At 40.9% G+C, this 20317-nt stretch overlaps 1 protein-coding gene across 2 annotated transcripts; it reads left to right on the plus strand.

The window, feature by feature from the left end:
- Positions 1-173: 173 nt before the first annotated feature.
- cd82b (CD82 molecule b) lies at positions 174-19896 on the plus strand. 2 transcript variants are annotated; one of them, XM_034535357.1, is made up of 9 exons: positions 174-297; positions 5423-5495; positions 6716-6788; positions 11925-12049; positions 12743-12817; positions 14506-14604; positions 15883-16056; positions 17235-17318; positions 18135-19896. In XM_034535357.1, exons 2-9 carry the CDS (start codon positions 5433-5435, stop codon positions 18210-18212), a joined length of 771 nt encoding a protein of 256 aa, XP_034391248.1. In that variant the 5' UTR covers positions 174-297; positions 5423-5432; the 3' UTR covers positions 18213-19896. The 2 variants fall into 2 exon arrangements, with proteins under 2 accessions (XP_034391248.1, XP_034391249.1); XM_034535358.1 differs by having other exon boundaries at positions 11928-12049.
- Positions 19897-20317: the final 421 nt, after the last annotated feature.

The following is a 20317-nucleotide window of genomic DNA, read 5'->3' on the forward strand; positions in this document are numbered from 1 at the left end:
TTCCACGAATGAGATTATTCTTATTTCCATAACTTATAATATAATTAATCAGTTATTAGAGAACGCGCATGTGTGGCCTTTTTAACGTCTGTTCGCGTTTCTGGCTGCGCAGGGCAGCACAGGGTTAAAGAAACCGCACGGGAGGGGTGTGAACGCTTTCACGCACACGAACACACGCGCACACACACACACACTCACACGAGTCTTGTTTCTCACCAGAGACGGTTTAGTCACCCAGCAAGCCAGACAGAAGACGGTCGACCCGACGTGTGCCACCTTTTTGGAGAAGAAGTCAAAGTAAGTTTGAGCGTTGACCTTTTTCCACGTTACGTGTAGCGTGTGCAGTCGTAATATAACAAAGAGGTAACTTACTTTTTCCTTTGAGAAAACTTAGTCCCGCTCCCGCAAAGCCCTCCATGACGAAGTGTCTCCTGCACTAACAACACGCTGTGTTTACGTTGGACATGTTGGCGGCTGTTAGCACCGCTAACTGTGAGAAGATGCGTTTACGGTTTACGTGAACGCGGCATCACGTCACGTTTAACGTCCACCTGAACCGAACCGAACCGGTTGAGTTTTACCGTCGGAGAGCAACGTGAAGAAGTGTTAACACTTTTGTCAGTGACGGAGGGAGTGGCATTAATGTGAGTTATATTGAGGTGTTCATCATGATGTTGGTCGTTAAGGAATCTCAGGGAAACCGTGACGTCACAGCAGGTGTCTAGTGGTCGCGCGTTACTCTCACCGCGAAGCTGTGAAAACGTCCGTGTTGTAATTTACTTCATGCGTGTTTTAACCCACGTAGAGACCTCAGCTCGTCACGATTAACTGTCCTCCCCACGCGCACAGTGGTCTCGCTCTGACGTGTATTTAATGTAAGCCTCCCTACAAAGTGTTTTGGAGGCATCAACTTTGATAAAGTGTATATCCAAATAGTGTCCGCTTAAATTGCTGTTTTATCCATCTCTATTGGATTATTCAGCAATGATATGTACAATGATCTATGTATCTTTTGTGACAGCATAGTTATGTTATTATTATTATTATTTTCACATCAAATCTGTCAGAAAGGAATAAGTTAATTTTTTAGGATTTGTGTGTGTGTGTATTGGAGGGCTTGACAAGGAAAATGTTGTAAGCTGTATGGAGGCATTCGTGAAACTGAAGAGAAGCACAGAGTAAGCGGTATACCCACCACATGCGATGCAACATCCAGTTGCAACACTTCTCTTGCATTATGTGTGCTTTTTTTTTTTTTTTTTTTTTTTTTTTTCAATATTCACAAGCATAAATTCATATCTGAGAGGGCACAGCTACTGTAGAGGAGCTAGTAAAATGATATCCCCTTCTCTGTCACTGTCTGCTCTTATGCAGATTAATCCATTCTTCAGTTGCCGAAGTTATTAGTTTGCTTTGGGCGTCTGTGTGTGTCGTTTATAAACTGCAGAATACACTTAATTACAAAGTCTTTAGCAGCTCATATACCCACATGATGTATGGGGTACATTTAAAAACCACAGTAGAGCAGAGGTGAGTTGTTTGATGCTGTGTAGGACACCGCAACCCAAGGCCACTGGTTAATGAATCCTCATATTGCTGGTTCCACTGCAGCCTCTGGTTTTTTAATGTGGCTTTAATAAGGTGGTATTTCCATCACATTTGAAGCTGGCTGTGAAATCAGGCAAAAGATTCCACCTGTTAGTTTCATCAAGCCACGTCAGCATTTTTATTCTCTTTTTATACGATCAAATTATCATCATACCAAGAAAGCAATGTTAAATAGTTTTGCCTGTGGTAGGTGTCATTCTTGTTTGTACATATACACAAAGTGATTAAAAGCTGAGCAGTAATTAATAGCAGATAAGAAGCAGTTGTGCATTTTCTATTCTATTCACAGCTTCATTGTTTCCACTCTTCACAATGGATGTTACCACTCCGTGTGAGGGATTTCACCCTCTTTATGTTATGACAGTGACCCGATCGATTCCCACATAATTTGTTTAGAGTCATCAACTGTTGAAGCGACGCAAGTAATGAAACATAATCTAGATTACAGATTTTTGAGGAATAAGAGCCTTCACAAAAACAATATTTTGATAAAAAATATAATTGCCAGCTGTCCTCCCCCTCGTAAGCTGCAATATTATGCACAGAACTGCACTTACGCTACTAACTGTGTCTAGAGATGTATCCGTGCAGAAGCCGTTTCCTCTTACTTCAGTTTAGTCACTAAAATGCCGCAGAGATGATGAGCGACATCCTGTCTGTACAGTGGGACAAACAACGTTGTTGCAGATGTTAAAGCAGGGTTTTAAGCCTGGGCTTAATACCAGGCCGAAACCCTGCAAGTCTGTGACAGCGTGATGGCCTCAGATGTGTTAATGTGTCAAATATGAATATAGTAAGAGGAGGTGGTAGATGGAGGTTGTCACATTGGTTTGTTTTTGGCCTGGAGTTGATCCGTGCTGGGTACATTACTGACACAGTCGATGCCATCTGTCCCTAATGCTGCCTTCATAATCTTCTCTGGATTCCATGCTTGTGCATTTGCTTTTTATTTTTCTAAACTCTTTATTTCAATTTAGTGCACACCAAACACTGTTTGATGATAATCACACCTTATACCAAACCAGTTGGAGGGGAATGTGGGCTATACAATGGGGGGAAATAAATGGCTGTATTTGCAGCGTTCTTTGAGAGTCATTTCTTTTCTGTGTAGGTTTTTTGCACCGTAAGCTTGAGCTTTAGGGGGTTTTACAGAACAGTCGACACTTTGCCTTGTTGTAGACGAAAGGTTCATCTGTGGCTTTAGCTGTAGCTAGTCGTTGTTGTCATGCTCTGTGCAATGTGTGGCCCTAAAGCAGCAGACATGAAGAGGCAGAAAGAAGAATTGATCATTGTTATTGGGTAAAAAGAAATGTGATATCCAATCTGCTGTGATTAATTGACTAATCGACTACTGTTTGGGAGTAGTTGATGATTTCTGCAGCATAATGAATACTAGCCGTTTATATAAGGTTACTATTTCTTGGAATTGGCGTTTGGCTCTGCTTAGTATTTCCATTGCACTTTCCAGTCCTTATTTTCACCTCGGAACAGATTTGTCATTCACTTTCAGGGAGTCCCGTGTGATTGGGTTTGTCTCGGCAGGTTCAGCAAAAATAAACCTTTAAAATTGCCCCAAAGTTTACAGTATCTGCTGCTAATGTGTGGCCTTGCATGTGTGTTCGGCAAAAGGGTGTATTTATGGTTTGGCTTTGCTGCTAACCTCAATATGTTCAGTCAGCTGCTTCAGCATGAAGCTTATTTAATTAATTTTTTTGTTGAAAGATACAATAAGTAGCATTGTTGGGAATTGTTTTCAGATGGACGGGGCTCAGTCAACAAACAACAGTTGTCATAACTAAGCCTTTTTTAATCTGCACTGCTGCTCACCATCTAGACATAAAGACCAGCAATCTCCTTTAAGGATTATCTACTTTGCAGGGGTATCTGCTTTGTGCTGTGTACACTTTTGTAAACATGAATTGTGTTGGTATTAAGGTTATCAAGAACATTAATAGCCTAGTATCTGTGGTTTTTTTGACAGGCCTACCATCCAGATTGTGTCTTCCAGCCAAGCGTGCTGGTTCAGAGAGATATACATTCATTATTTAGTTACCCTAAATAACTGGTGCTTTTGTGATGGTTCCCAGCACCTCAAATTGTATAGCTTAGTGACACTTTATGAACTGTATGTGTTTTATTTATCCTACTTACCCCGGAATCTTGAAGATTAGATCAGACAAATAATGTGTTCCAATTAATAATTCTTAATAGTACCTTAAATCAGCCACTTAAATCAGCAGGCAAAAATAAAATGAAGACAGTAGTTCTAGAAATAAATAAGGATGTTAACAGTCTTATGTGAGTGATAGATGTCAGCAAAGTTAATATGCTCCAATGTAACTCAAAAGTAATTTAATAGGTAAAACAGCATTTCAGTCTTTGTAGAAAGTGATTATTTTTATCATGAGACATTGCAATAACCACTTACCCAGCCAGAACTTGTTTTGCATTTGTTTTTGGTAGAGATGTGCCGATACATGGTATAGGAAACCAATATTTTTATAAATAAATTCATATCTATGTATTTATTTGTTACATGTTGTTGTTGTACAGAGTTAGGAAAAACAATGTTTAAGTCAAGCCTGATGTTGCCTTACACATAAAAGAATGGTCCTAGTCTCATCCACACTGAAAAAGGCGAATTCGTGCTTCCCTAATTTTCAAATCTCGAAACTAGAAGCGCACCATTGCGAAATAATTAGGACCAATCAAAAACAAAAGAGTGCAAAACACAGGATCTTTTTAAAGGATTGTAAGTACCATATCCTTTAGATTCACAAAGAATGCACAATAAACATCAGGTCCTGGGTTTTTGCTTCCAAAAGTAGTACACTGTTTGAAATATAACTAAATACACACTATTATAGTCCCAGGCATTGGGAAGAACCTACTGTTTTGATGTAAAAGAGAGAAGGAGAAGAGAACAGCTTGTCATCCAAGACACGGGGAGTTGTCTCTGTAGGATATTTTCAGACTCCCCAAATAACCACAATGGCTGGTTATATTTTCAGTGCTCCCAGTGAAGGAGAAGGTCTGGTTGTGGTACATATATTTTCTTTCGACTCATGTAACCCAGGCTGAATGGTGTTGCTAGAGAGTTTCATAAAGTGTCCCGATACTGTGCCGTATGTGGGGGGCTTGCCTGGCCCACAGGTGTTTCCTCATAGGAAAATGTTACTCGCTGAAAAGTCACTGAAAGCAGTCATATGTGTAGGTTGTGTACATGAAACACAAATATTGTTGAGCGAGAGAAACTGATTATAACACATCCTTAAATGACACCAAACCTCTTGAATATGGCTGGATGTTGTTGGCTCAAAGTGGTTCGTAAAATGTTCTGTAAAACAATGTTTAATCAAGCCTGTTCGCTATTGAACACAGTCGTGGATTGGTCTGGTTCCTCTTTGCTTGAAATGACAGTAGCATGTCTAACCACAATGCTGTGGTGGTCTTTCCTCAACAAAGTGGTTCTTCTTTTTTGTCAATAATTAAACTATATTCTTGAACACATTTTTGCTTTCAAAAGCATACTACACTGTCGTAAATATTTAAAGAAAACGTTTGTCTTATAGAAAATAGCTGAGCTGAAACATCACTGTTGAAAATTAATTAGACCCAATGTTGTTGTTTTGAACATTAAAACTGTGTTTAACCAGGAGCTCACGAGTCCTTGCTTTGTGGCAAGGCTAGCTGTCTTCATTTTTTATTTGATATTTTCTTCCGTCTTGTGTCTGTTTTTTGTTTTTTAAAATCTCATACTGGAACGCAACATTTCCTTCTGATGTTTAACTTTATTTTTATTTCTGTCTTCTAGAAGCGCAGCCATGGGGAAAGGATGCATCACAGTCACCAAGTACTTTCTATTTCTCTTCAACCTCCTCTTCTTTGTAAGTAATCACATTTCTTCATCACTGCTCGGTGGCATTGCTTCAACAACTGCAGATGCCTAGCGTGCACTGTCGGATATGTCACATGACTTCCACTTTGTCTGCAGCTTTGTTTACCTAAACAGAAAGGTGTGCTACGCTCCTACGGCTGAATCAGACACTCGTGATGCATTTGGTGCTGTCTGATGCCTTTAAGCAGGACCTTTTCATTTGCATAACCCTCCTTATTCAAATATCACCAACGTTTAGTGGAGATACAGTGGACAGTCAGCTGAAACTCTGCCTGGAGCGAGAGACTTTATAGAGTACCTCAGCACAGCCAGGTCTAAAAAAAACAGCAGATGGTTTCTGTTCGTTTCCTCCTCTTGCTCACCGGCCACAACATAAAGTCCAGAGGTTGATAAAACTCCAGACTCCTAAAACTGACTCTGCAAGGATGTCCAGGCCTTTCCAATCAAACTGTGGCTGTAAACCTACCTTTGATGTGAACACTCGACTGGTGTCTAATAGGAAGCGTGTGTGTGTTTGTCCATGTGGATGGACTAGTGCAGGCGAGGGGAAGCCAGGAAGTGGTGGGCTAATGATGGCTGCCAGGGAGCTCAACAGTACCTTTTTTACATGAACAGCTCTTAACCAGGGCTCTAATGACTGTTGTGGGGTTGTGTCTGTGTGTGTGTGTGTGTAGGGGGGTAGGGTAATCTATGGAAATTTCCTACACTTCAGTGTCCCGCAACTTCTAAACAAAGGCCCTCTTACATAAAACATTTCATAGAAGTTAATTTCCTCATATTCCGTATGTAGGGTGAAACTTCTAACTATAATATTCTGAGTCTTTCAGTCACTAGTGACAACATGTTCTTGTCTTTAGGTGAGGATTTGTCTCTTTTCTGCTTGTCTAGACCTCTTTAGCCTTACTTCACACTAATGAGTTTGCAGTTCTGATATGGGTGAGTATGATTGGTAGATGTGTGGCTGGCTGGCTGTTAAATGTGAGAAAAGCAGAGTGGGTCTCTTGATCCTCTCCACATCCGCTTTCTCTCGGCACATTGCTGTGAGAGGAGGAGACAAGCAGACAGAGTGAAGAGTTAGGTTCTGATGAATTCCAGATGTGACCGACCTGAGGAAGCATAATTATGGCACTCACTTTAAGACACACAGATTCTGTGTTTTATTCTCATATGAGATGTGGTGCCTGATTCTTTTCTCTTTCCTCTCCACAGATCTCCGGAGCGTTGATCATGGGCTTTGGCCTGTGGGTCCTCTTCGATAACCAGAGCTTCATTGCAGTTCTACGTAAGTGTTGTAACACTCGCACATAGTCCTGCTGCCACGTCCTTAAGCTTCGTGATAACCCTTATATCAGTAAGCACTCTGCCCTTTTGACCAATGTCAGTTCAGCTGGTCTGAACGCAGTATACTTGGAAATGGAGAGTGTGCTTGTAAAATCCTAAAACTTCTGGGCTGCTCTGATGAATTTATCCCAAAGGACTCCCAAGGAACAAAGTTATTTCCGCAAACAAACCAAAATCATTACTCACAAATGAAACTTTATGACTTCCTCTGCGAGTCCTTCTGCTTCCCTGTAGACTGACACTGATAGACACATCTGTGGGGTGTAGGTTAGTCAGGGGAGGTGACAGTCTCACAAATACCAAGGCATGTCAAGTTGGTTAATCATATGTCAGTAAATAGCAGGTTCATTTCCCCCACAGTCTCCAGAGTTGTTCTTTGAACTTGCCAGCTCTCTCAGCTCCCCAGATAGCAGAGAAGCTAGAATGTTCCACCTCCACAGACGTTGTCACAGAGCTATTTGTAGACACTGCATAGTGAAAAAGAAACCAAGCCTCTGAATGGCATTCTCCTAAGAAGCAAAGTTATCTTCTTTGTCATAGACAACAATTTGTCTAACTTAGTCAATCTGCTGTGGAGACCCTAGAGAAAGCATAATGAAACCCAGTTCCAGCGGAAAAGAACAAGGAACCACGGATGGAAACTCTTAGTTGCCATAAATCTGGTTATAAATGATTTCAGTGTGTTCATCCTGGTAGAGCATTGCCGAGAGCAGCGTTGAGGTTTTCTCCCAACATCAGTCTATAAGACAATAATTGTTACAATTTATTATCTGGCAGCTTAATATGTCTTGGAACTTTAATGACACTGTGATAGCCCTTTCCTATGGGAGATGTGCATTTGACGCAGTGTGCAAAGCTACAGTGAGTCTGATGATGAGTGTTAGCCTCGGATGTGGCATGTGCACTGGGCCACTCTAACAGAACTAAGAGATTGGTTAGATACAGGACAACATTACTAGCTACATGACAGATATTAGACTTGATATTATGGTACAATGTTCTAACATTTCATAAACATCAATGGTGAGAATATTAAGTTGCAGCCATAACTTTTTGTTAGCTTCTGTTCACAGTCCATAACTATGATGAGAAAGGCCAATCTCTGAGGACCGAGCATAGCTGGATAATTCTATATTTAGGTCTGTGCTGCTTTGACTAATGAGTTGTGAAAAGACTGAAGTTATGACGAAGACCAGCCAGAACTGACCTTCTGTCAGACAGACTTTTGTCTTCCTCTGGCTCATTTTTCAGCTCTTCGGGTCACTTCTGGACGTATCACTCCAAGGTTATTATTGAGCTGAGTTTGCTTATCTCCAGTGAGACGGACATAATATAAAGGCAGTACAGTATCCATCATCCCTGCCAACCCCAGGCCTATTGTTATGATAATCCAGCTGTTCCTCCTGAGACAGCAGGGATTTTGCTTCACTGATACCCTGAGGACATCCCTTCCTATGTGGGGCTTGATGACCTTCTTTGCTGCATGTATTTTGGTTCCATGTACCCAGGAGGGGTCAACTTCAAATCCTAACTAAAGGATTTTTAACCTCACTGGAAATCTCTTCCCACTCTGTAGAGGAAAAGAAACCCCAAGCTGCAGGCAACTCTGTTTATTGACTCTATGTGTTCCCCTCAGAAGTTGTACCATTGCCTGACCATAAACAGGATCTCTGTGTTTTCAGTTTCCATTCTTTATGAGTTATATTAATAGAGGCCTCTGCAGATGTCCCTATGGCTTTAGGGAGGGGAACTTTGGGAATGTTTTAGTTTCAGGACCCCTATTCCACCGTTAAAAGGGCATCTTCCCTCGGTGTACACCCCTCTATATCAATACAGTGCTGTTAATGGTTTACTTCAGGTACATGATGCCTTCAGTTTATCTTGCTGGCACTTGCCAAATCGCAGCTTGCCTTATGTTTAAAGAAAAGTCAGCCTTGGAAATAGGGTATGTGAGCCAGAGAGTGAGCCAAAGCACCGTTTGGAAATATGCTACAGAATATTCAAAACCTTTCCAAAGTCATGAACATAAAAAAGAGAACTTAGTTGGAAAATGATTTTTTTTTTTTGGGCCGCTTAAGCTTTTGAAAATTAGGCACAAAGATGATCTACTTCTGTTTAAAATTTTTAATCCGTACATAAAGTGAACCAAGATTTTCTTCATCTCTATACAAGCTGAATGTTTGGCACTGGTCATGTTTACAGAGACATACAAGACCAAGCAGTCTCCCATCCTGTCTGCAGCTGTCTTGAAGGGCATCACAGTTCTGCCCCTTTAAATGGACAGTTCCATGGAATCCGCCCGAGTAACGATTTTAGAATATGTTGCAGAGACCTACATGGAAACGTGCCATAAGCACACGACAGAACAGCCAGGCAAACACATGCTGACTGCAGAAAAGTATATGTGAAGGCAACACAGAACACAGATGCTAGCTTCACAGCAGGACGGTATATAAAGTACAGTCTCTGTTGCTCTGCAACTTTTACACACCTGACAGAGGGTCTGACTGGAAACATTAGTTAGTTAGTTTTTAAAAACGTAGAAATGACAACAAAGGGCAGCTTGAATATGTTTCATTATTGGCTACTGATTCTACATGATGTTGGAGGAAAAAGTCAATCCAAAGATTAGATGTATTGCCATAATATGTCAAAAATATGACAAAACGGCTTCAATTAAAACTTTAGATGTGGTCATGGAAAGAGTAGCTTTGAGGTTGCATTAGTGTTGCATGACGTTTCCTCTAACTCCAGGGTGTATGTTTTTACTGGAACAAGTGTTCATTTAATCACCGGGCTGCAGGGAAACTACACACAGAATCTCTCTTTTCATCTTTCAATTATAGTTCCCACTTTTAATAACCATAGAAAACTGGCTTATGATCTACATGAAAAAAATATTGTGAATGTCCACTGACTAAATCTCTATTATGTAAATGTGATGTGCTAGAGTGAAATTGTTCTGCTCCACATGGAGGCTAATAACTGTCAAAGAAATCAAAGTGTCTGGCAGAACAACCCATGACCATGTATTATGCAGCACCAGTCCAGCACTGAAAGTTGCGTTTCTACTTCCTCTACTCTATCTCTGGCTAGATATCAATCTTTTAGATACTCAGCAGCAGTCTCTTGCACGCTTTGTTTTGGCAACACTCATGTTCAGTGTATCTCCATGTTCTCACAAAATCTCTTGACAGTCATTGAGGCCTATACTTAAACCTTTACATGCATTTGACCAAATTCTTCAGGTCGTCCAAGTCCGTTTTTTTAAGGAACCTGCAGACATCGGTTGCTTTAGCAGTGTGTGCGTGTGCGTGTGCGTGTGCGTGTGCGTGTGCGTGTGCGTGTGCGTTTGTGGGTGTATGTGAGATTGAAATAACATGCTTCAACAGAGTGCTGGATATAGAACATACAACAGTCTGCCTCCCTTTAAATGCTACACTGTAGCCACATAAACAGTCTGCATATGTTGACTGATGTACTTTTAGCTTTCAATTATTCTTAAACCACCACGACTGCTCTGGTAACCCATGTAGAGTCAGCGATCTATGTGCATGTAATAATGTCCTACTGCCCCCCAAAAAATAACTTGGTGTCACCGTACACTGCACCATCTACAATATGTATTTTTGTCCATTAGACCTGCAACTAGCAATTGTGGATTTATTGTCATTGTTGAAAAATCTGCTGATTATTAATTTGTCTTTTGGTCGATACATTGTTTAAGTCCAAGGTGACATCTTCGGATGTCTTGTTTTTGTGCGACCCAACAGTACAAAACAAGATATTCAGTAGATATACAAAATAAAAACAGCAAATCCTCACATAGGAGAGGTTGGAACTAAAAGATAGTTTGTTTTTTTTCTTTTAAAATTAGAGGCATTAATTACTCAATTATCAAAAACTGTGTTGATTAAGTTGCTGTTGACTGATTAATCAACAGATCTTTTTAGTTCTTAATTACATATAGAAGGGGTTGTCCTATTGGCAGAGTGATTAAGATGCATACTGTATAAATGCAATGTTATTAAAAGGAAAATGCGCTGCCGCCCTACTGATTGCATATTTATCTTTGGAAGAATGACACGGCTTGCATCCTGTGATAATAAGTGTACGTGATGGAATATAAAGACTGAGCATGTCTGCAAAGTAAGGTGGTGCTATTATCGTGAAGCAACCCAAGTCTGACCTGGATGTTTGACTTGGAAAGACAATTTGTTTTTACAGTCCATGGGATAATTCATATTCTATATGCACGAGTGCATATTGTGTATGGTGATTGCAGCATAAAGCATCAGCAGCTAATGTGCTCAGGGAAGCCAAGAAAGCAACATTGCATTATATTCATTGAACAGTGGTGGAGGAGCTGCTGTGTGTGTCATCTTCTTCACCAAATGGATGGGAGTGAGTTATCTGATAACTCTTTCTAGTTTGCTTGGCCCAGGAAACCATCGGAGTTGGAGCCATTTCACAGAGCTCAGATTCTGGCTTCATCTGCAGACCGAGCTCCGACTCTCTGGAGCTCCTCCAGCCCAGATATCACACAGCCAGATGGCTCCAGTTTATCTCTTCTCCCACCTTCCAATCTTCCATTTTAGTCCCCCCCCCCCCTTCCTCCTGGAGCTTTCCCTCTCTACATACCAAAGATGGAAAATCAATTAATCTCGCTACACATTGGTCAGACGCTCTCTGGTGGCCTATTAAAATAATCTGTGGGAGAAAAGCACCAGAATGCTCTGAATTCAGAGAAGTAGAGTGTTTGCATTGTGAATAATTGTTGGCTTGTGAACGAGGCCTTCCTCTGAGCTCCATGCTGTGATTAAAGTAGAAAAACAAGAGCAGCGATCTGGGCCCTGTTGCTGTTATTCAATCAAGGAAAGAAAACAGGCGAGTGCATTTTGTGTGCTAACCGATTCAGTCTTTTTGTCGACTCTGCTCTGTTGAGTAAAAACTGAATTTAACAGCGAATTGTTGCAATGGAAAGAATTGTAGCAGGTGTTTAGTTTGTAGCAGCCACAAAGGTTCCAGTGGATCTGTGTAAATGTAACTTTCTGTCTGTTTGCATCCGTTTCTCCAGAAGAATCGTCAGACACAGTGAAAGTGGCTTCCTACATTCTCATCGGAGTGGGGTCCTTGTCAATGGCCATGGGCTTCTTCGGCTGCCTTGGAGCGATCTACGAAATCCGTTGTCTGCTGGGTCTGGTGAGGAAAGATATTCCCTTTTAGCACCAGTGCTAACGAGCTACAGCTTGGGCTCGTTTTCTCAGAGGCAGTCCCTCTAACCATGGCAGTTTAACATTAAATGTGCATGTGAAACTTATGTAAGAACTTACATCTGACCTACACAGGTAACAACTAAATGTTCTGTTTCATAAAAGAAGGTTTTAATCCTCAATTGAAAAATTCTTTAATGTTCAATGTGCTGACCAACAACATCCCCGTTAGAGTCTGGCCCGGCACTGTGGTTTTAAAACGTTCTTTTTCTTTTTCTCTCTCTCTCTCTTTTTCTCTCTCTTTGTCCCCTCATTGCCTGTCATCTCGCTAATTTTGAGTCTCTAAATAAGATAATACTAATTCTGCATTCACACCAAAAGCGTTTTTTTAGATGTGCAACATTCAGTAGTTACTTTTCAACATTATCATTTATTTGGAATTTCAGGCCACCTGATGAATGAAACTCCAATATTCAGTCACCTTTTAGCTCTGTTTTTGTTCTCTAACACCTCCTGAGGAAAATGTCTCTTTAGCTTATATTATAGCCACTCAAGGTGTGTGTTTTTTAATAACATTTTCCATAATTTGTAAAAGGAGATTATTGATTTCCTGCAGTATTGACAGTGTTTTAAAACTTTTGATCATAAATGTTTTACTGACATTTCCCGTTATCCCCCACAGTACTTCACCTGCCTCCTACTCATCCTCATCGCCCAGGTTACTGCTGGAGTTCTCATCTACTTCCAAAGAGATCGGGTAAGACACTCGCTCTCGAATGTACTTTATTCCCCCTTACTTTAATTTCTCAATGTCACTGTTCCCTCCTGTCTTTACAGTATTTGTTGTCTTTCTCCTCATCATTTGATCTTATTTTGCCCTTTAACAACCACCAATCTTCCTCCCACTGGTATAACTGGGTATTAGTGCTTTCTGCTTGTATAGCTGGCTGCATTTAGGTCTTTGCTTAAGCTGTTAGGGACCCCCTTGCATGGGGGTACCTCAACGAATGGACGGTGACGTGGTGTCAGTTTGTGACACATGTGACGTGGAAAGTGAAATGAAGCAGGTGAAGTGGAGGACATGTGTGACAACTGTAGAGGCTGTAGCCAGCAGGCTCTCAAAATGAATGTTTCCATTGTCACCATTCTTGGTTTTCCCTCTGGGTATTTTAGTTGTTTGTGTTCGAGGGAGAAGGTAAACAAACTCATGGTGTGTATTGTTGCTAAAGCTGCTGTCCTATGTTGATGCTGTAATTGGTATGTCTAACACCACCTCATATAAGCCACTTACTACTGAAGTATTTGATGAAACAATGCCCTCTACAGGCAAGATCACCAAATAGACAAGGTTGATTAAATATGTTTCCGTCATTGCTCCGAGTTGGAAAAATGTTTACAGCCTTTGATAGACAGATAGATAAATAAGCCCAGAGAGAAAACGTACGTCAATAATACTCGTGAAAAGGAACATTTTAGTTGAAAGTGTGAAGTTTTGAAACAATCAATTTATTACGAATAAATAATAATAATAAGACCTACAGAAGTAAACAAGACTATCACAGAGAAGATTATTTTTCTATGTCTATACAGTTATTCTTAATGCTTAATTAATCGGTGCCACCGAGTCTGATTCTGCACGAAATCTAAAATACACACACTGACACACAATACACAAACACACACTTCAAGGTAAGTTCCTGTTGCTCCAGATACTGTCTAGCTAATACGTTGAGAGGAAAACTACAAATCATGCACCTAAAACCAGACCAGATACAATAGCCGCCAAATATGAAGCCAGAAAACAAACATTACAGCCGGACGTACAAGCCTCAATAACAGAACCTAAACCAGCGTGTCTTCTCTGTGCACATGAAGGGAGTGTTTTGTTTGAACACACAGACCTCTCTGACCGGTTTTATGCTCTGAACTCGGCCCTTCCTTCACAGGACATAAGGTCTTTCCTCTGATAATATCCCACCTGTAGGACTCCTCAGGCGAAGGCTGTGTAGCTCTTTCAGCTGTTCTCCCTCCAACATGTCTGTGTGTATCTCCGAGGGCACGTGTGTGTCTGCAGCCTTTAGAGGCGCTCCCTGTGTTTATGGCTTACCACAAAGCAGGGTGGTGCCATTTCCCAGAATAGGGAGAGGCCTTCACTCGTCTCCTGTAGAGCTCTGAAGATGCATCGCTGGCTACGCTCTGTGGTCCTACACACATAAACACAGAGTTGTGCTCCTCTACCATTTGCGAAGATGTTCCAGCCCAGCATGGGACTTCACAGAGCAATGCCACCCTAGGTGTTACCCAAAGAAACATTAGGTTCAGATGTTACCAGTACATTTTAGAAAGATTTAGCTTGGGTGTGTTTGTTTTCTTTTCTTCTTTCTTTATGTCATATTGATGTGAAGCATAAATCTTCTTGACCATGTTTTCTTATCTCATCTCCAGTTAAAGTATGAAATGTCCAACATCATGAAGGGCATGATAATCAACTACACTGGCCAGAATAGGACCACAGAGCACACCTGGGACTACATTCAGAAGACGGTGAGTTAACTCCTCAACCTGGCATGTAAGAATAAACTAAATGCACCAAACAAGTCTGTTGTAATAAAGTATCAGTTTAAATGGCTGGTACCACTGATGCTCCTTTAGTTTGAAAAAAAACAACAGCCATGACAGCATGTTGATATCGTCATAAGAATATAATATGCTACATAGATCCTTGAACAGCAGCAGGTCGGATTAACAGATGTTTACGTGTCTCACAGTACGAGTGAATATATTTAGAGAAGCGGTGTTTCCTGTGTGAATTGAACTCTAATGTTGCGTTCACACCAAAAGCGTTGCGAATACTCTGCTTTATACTTGTTGTGGAAATCCCACAAACGTCGGAACATCAAACGCCCTCGTGTTTGGGTTCATAACATCACCCGTAGGCCCACACAGCTCGGGGAGTTTCACCGACTACGTCTGAATACCTGCCGCTTCCAGCGCTACTAGAGTAGCAGCAGCCAGTTAGATTCACCAACGGCACGACGTCACTGACGACGGGCGGAGCAGCTCAACGCTGATTGGCTTTTGCAACTCGGCGTCGGGCGAATCTTCGCGTCATTCGCGCCGCCCTGGGAGAAAATTTGCTTTATTCGCATCCATTCGCGTCTGTGCATTGACTTTGCATGGAATCTACTTGCGCAAAAATTCGCATTTTCACTTTGGAGAACCGACAGACCTCACAGTGAACAGTTTTAATTACATTACAACAATTATTTTTCTACAGTCTGATTTGTGAGTTTCAAAGCTTTGAGGTGAACCAACCAAATTCCATCCACTTGTATTGTTTTGGGCCGGCAGCAGCAGAGGTTTCAAAGGATAACTCAAGATCTGGGCACATGAAACTGAAACAATTTTCACAATCAAACACTTCACGGAAAAATTAGTAATGTTTTCGTCTTTTCTTTTTTTGTACTTTGGATGAAATGAGTCATTCCACTAATCTGCGCATTGCAAATAAAAAACAGGTTTGAATCAAGCTGAAGTCAGAGGGTTCCATGCTCTGATAATGTTTATGCATTTTCTTCACTATCTCCTTCCTCCCTCCCTCTCTCTTTCCTGCCAAGCCTCTTTTCCCCTGATCTTTGTGAAAACAGCAGCCAAGAACAAATTGGTCTCAAACACCACAAAATAAATGCTCATTCACTGAACCAATGCATTTGCTAGTTTTTCCTTCATCTTATTTATTTGAACATTCATTTCCTTTTCAATCCTTCTGCTCTATGTCCTCATCATTTCACTCGTATCTTCCCCTTTCTTTCATGCCACCAGATGGAGTGCTGTGGATGGACTGGTCCAGGCAACTGGTCTGAGAACATTTTGATCAAGAACAGCTCCCAGATCCTCTACTCATGCTCCTGTCGCAATGCATCCTTGCCTGGCACGGACATCAGGGACGTGGGCCTGTGTGAGCAACTGTCCACAGAAACACCCGTCTATGAAACGGTACATGGCGCTCACATCTGCAACAGTGTTAATTGCATATAAGGTTGGAAATTATTTAGACATTTTTAATTTACTAAGGAAAACCCAACAGTTGTATGTCCAATTTTCAATGTATCAACGCTGGTCCGGAAAACTTGACTAAACAAAGGTTTTTGTTATCGAGCACAATTCTGTGATTAATTGTAAAATCTTTCCAACTGTGCCCCCTTGTTCATTGTTTTTGTAGTCACTCACTCACTCACTCACTCACTCGGGCACCGTGTGAAACTTCTGTTTCGAGCAGCTGCGACTCCGGCCAATAATTCTAATAATGCATGTTTTTTACTCAGTCACTACACATACATGTTGCATTTCACTTAGTTCAGCTGTATTTGCTTTAAAACACAATTTACATATTCATGTATATAATATCATATGTATAATATTCATTGATGCCTCAATGGTGAATATAACATTCATTTGAATGTATTTTAATGTTTTCCCATGTAATCGGCATGATTGCGTCCTAATCTAACTCGTGTTTGTTCCCCAGTGTGACTGAGATATACATACATGGAAACATTGGTGAATGCTAACAGTAGTCTAAACCCTGGTCAGTGTTATTTCAGCTGGGTGACTATAGTGCTACAGCACGCCGCCCAGCATTGTTCGGACAGACCTTACACCTTCACTCATTACTGAAGTCGGTTTCACTGGTGTTCTGTAACTCATGGTGGTCGCACCTAATCAGCAGAGTGAACACCAACAGCTGAGGCGTGTTGTTTGTGCTGTGTGATTTGATCAAACACCGGGAAACCTCCACTGTTCTGTTGTTTGGTCTGCGTGTTCTCAGATACATTACTCTCTCTCTCTCTCTCTCTCTCTCTCTCTCTCTCTCTCTCTCTCTCTCTCTCTCTCTCTCTCTCTCTCTCTCTCTCTCTCTCTCTCTCTCTCTCTCTCTCTCTCTCTCTCTCTCTCTCTCTCTCTCTCTCTCTCAGCTAAGCTGTGTTATTCTTCCGCTCACTGACTCAGTCCAAAGACAACAGTTGTGCTTTGTAAAGGCTCTGTTCATGTCCGGTTCAGATCACGTAGCCATTCCTCTCTCCTCCACACTTTTTTGGCCTGCAACCCCCCTTCTTTTTTTTAACCTCGTTCTCTCTCTCTGTCTGTCTCTCTCGTTCACTCGTTCTCTGCTGTAGGGCTGTGTTACCAGTGTGGAGAAATGGCTCCAGGACAACTATGGAGTTATTCTGGGAATCTGTGGCAGTGTGGCAGTCATAGAGGTATCCATCTATCTCTCCCCCAGACTAACCTAGAATAATGAGTTCCTTACTCACGTGTCATATGCACCATGTATTGAAACGGTCTGGTCATTGTTATCATTCATCTTGCCACAATCCCTCCCTGACGCACTCCATCGTAAAAGAATTAGACTAAATCTAAAACTTCACTTCACTTTTTCGAAGTGGAGGCATTTTTACATTAGTGTTTCCAAACTCAACAAGTATACATGTATTACTACATCTTGTGTAAAACAAGCAGCAATACATTGAGTATATGAGATATGTTGCTCACCCTTATGAATACATAAAAGGGATAATAACGTGTTAATTAGTCATCTACAGAGGTGCTGTTGGACAGATTTAAAAGGAGTGCAATGTCATGAAGCTTCCTCTGCACTGAAGATTTAACGTTTCGCAGACGAAAACCTCAGATCTGTGTGGAGCGATGAGGAGACTGTAACCTTCCTCAAGTTTATACACAAAACAAACATAAATTCCACATTTACATTATGTTTTCTACATTGTCTTCCATCGTTTAATGTTCAACTGCCCTCTCCTCTTGCTCGGAATTAATAGCGCTTGTCTGGAGATGTAGCTCCACCTACTGTTTATCTCCTAATACTTGTATAACGATAGTGGATGGAAACCCATATTAATTAACATTTTCGGAGCGGATTTTCTTAAAGTTTGGTTAAAATTTTGATTAGATGAAAACCTTGCTGCTCTGTGTTTTTAATTATTTTGCTTTATGTTTGAGTGAGTGCTCCACTGGTCAATTTCAACTGATAACTAAGTTGACACATTTGTTTCCTCCAGCTCCTCGGGATGATCCTCTCCATGTGTCTCTGCAAGAGTGTCGTCCAGGAATATTACACCAAAGTACCGAAGTACTGAGCTGAAGACAGAGCGAGCTTCACACCACACACAGATGGATGGACTTTTTCCCCTTCTCTCTCTCTCTCTCTCTCTCTTTCTCTCTCTCTCTCCCCAAGTCTCACACTCTCACATTCTCATGAACACACACACAAATTAAGACAGCTGTCTCCACCATTTCAGCTTCTCCTTCCTTGACAGCTGTGCAAAATTCTCACACCTCATATGTCATACATAACACACGTACACACACACACACACACATCCCTATCGAGTTTTGACACACTTGTTGGACATGTGTCCACAAGTTACCATTCTTGTCTTATCATTTTGTGTTTTTTTTGAGGAGACATTTGTGATGTTGGTTATATGTTTTGGTGGAAACCTGCGAATTGTTCAGTTTAATACGCTGCAAATGTTCATTTCTGAGTTGTTTTTGTTTTCCTTGACTGACCTCAATGAATCGCTTCACATAGTTAGTAGAGAGAGCACTTTAGTGACATTTGGTGAGCTGAGAGCCGGAGCACCTTCTGCCTCTGGGGCATGGAGATGAGAGGGAGACGGAGGGTGTGGGCGGGTGGGTGCATGGTGGTGGTGGACGTTCTCAAAGGATTAATCCCACTTTGTGATTGTGCAGCTGGTATTTTTGGTGCAGAGGGTGGAGGAGAGGCCCAGGGCTGAGCCGGGGCAGGGCTGCTGTGGTGGAGGTTTTGGCTTCTGTCATCAGCTCCTTGTACCCAGAAGCCCTGATATTAACCTCCATTTACACCCACCACCACCACCTCCTCCTTCCTTCCTCCCTCCATCTGTCATCTGTTAGCATCTCTGTCCTCCTCTCGGGTGTGTCTGACTGGTAACCAGTAGCTTTCCAAGATGATTAGTTTTGCATGAAGTAAGTGTGTGTACGTGTTGAGTGGGTATTTTCTTTTTCAAATTTTCATGTCATCATTTTTTTTTTATAACTGTATATATGACTGGTATGGTATTATGGCACTTCAGTGCTTTTTCAGTGTTTCATATGAGAACGCTGTCACCTACATGCTCTTGTTTTAAGAGTCCTATTGTTCTACGTTTCCTGACTATTGTTTATGATGTACAAAATGTGCCTGCCACAGCGCCTCGTAAGCACTATTTTGGTCTGAATCTGAGAAATTTGATCCCTTAGAGTGAATCTGTCATCACTCTTGAAGCTGTATTTTCATTTCTGTAACATTGCATGAGTTTGTGAACAGACAACGTAGCTTGCCGAGTTATTTATCAACTCATGCTCTTTGCTAAAAAAGAATAATATGTTTTTCACTAATGTTACTTTGAGTTTCCCCATCCCACTTCTCATCATCTCAGTTCCTCCACTTTAAACACGTTATTGTTGCTGAATTCATGGTTAATATAGTAGATAGATTGCACTTTTTATGTGGTTTATATCTTAACATGAGTCATTTTTCTACCACTGCAATGACACAAGGGCAGAAAGTGTTACAAAAAGAATTGTCAGCCTCTATTTTATGACCTGCCAAATTGAAACGTTAATTTATCTTAATAATGGATGAAGGCTTTTTATTGTGTGTTTAAGATATTTTTACACTTACAAAAAATAAATATTGTTTAGTAGAATAAATATAGTAAGACATGTTTAAAAATAAGTGTTTTTTATTATTATTATTGAGGATTATTAATAAACCTGAACCCAATAGAATCCATCGCACATTTCTTTCATTTTGTGTTTTTCTTAAAACCAAGTTAGTTAGCTAACAGAACTGATATTTTGTTAGACAGCTTCCCGTTAGAGCTTTCTCTTGGCGCATGTTGTGCCTAAACCAAACAGAAGATGGCAGTATATATTAATCAATGCCACAAGCGCAGACAAATGCATTTGGTAGAGCTTTGCAAAATTAGTATGTTATAGTGTTTTAAGTGTACAAGGATATTCTTGGTGAGTAGATTAATTATGTTTATAAAAGCTTGATTTGTCGAAGCTGCAGGTTTAATTATGGGCTTCATTCTAATGAAACTACTTATTTCACTACCTTCCTATTTTTTACACCATCAGCCTATTAATTTCTTTCATTTATGGATTATTTCCCAGTGTCGTCTTGTCTTGATTGTATTTTCTTGTTAATTTAGTT

This window comes from Cyclopterus lumpus, chromosome 6, assembly GCF_009769545.1.
Source record: "Cyclopterus lumpus isolate fCycLum1 chromosome 6, fCycLum1.pri, whole genome shotgun sequence".
NCBI lineage: Eukaryota > Metazoa > Chordata > Actinopteri > Perciformes > Cyclopteridae > Cyclopterus > Cyclopterus lumpus.

Excerpts from the sequence above, each read along its gene's own strand:
- cd82b (XM_034535357.1), top strand. The coding sequence starts at position 5,433 with ATGGGGAAAGGATGCATCACAGTCACCAAGTACTTTCTATTTCTCTTC. Across the intron at positions 6,789-11,924 it reads GAGCTTCATTGCAGTTCTAC|AAGAATCGTCAGACACAGTG; the intron begins GTAAGTGTTGTA and ends CCGTTTCTCCAG. Across the intron at positions 17,319-18,134 it reads GCAGTGTGGCAGTCATAGAG|CTCCTCGGGATGATCCTCTC; the intron begins GTATCCATCTAT and ends TGTTTCCTCCAG.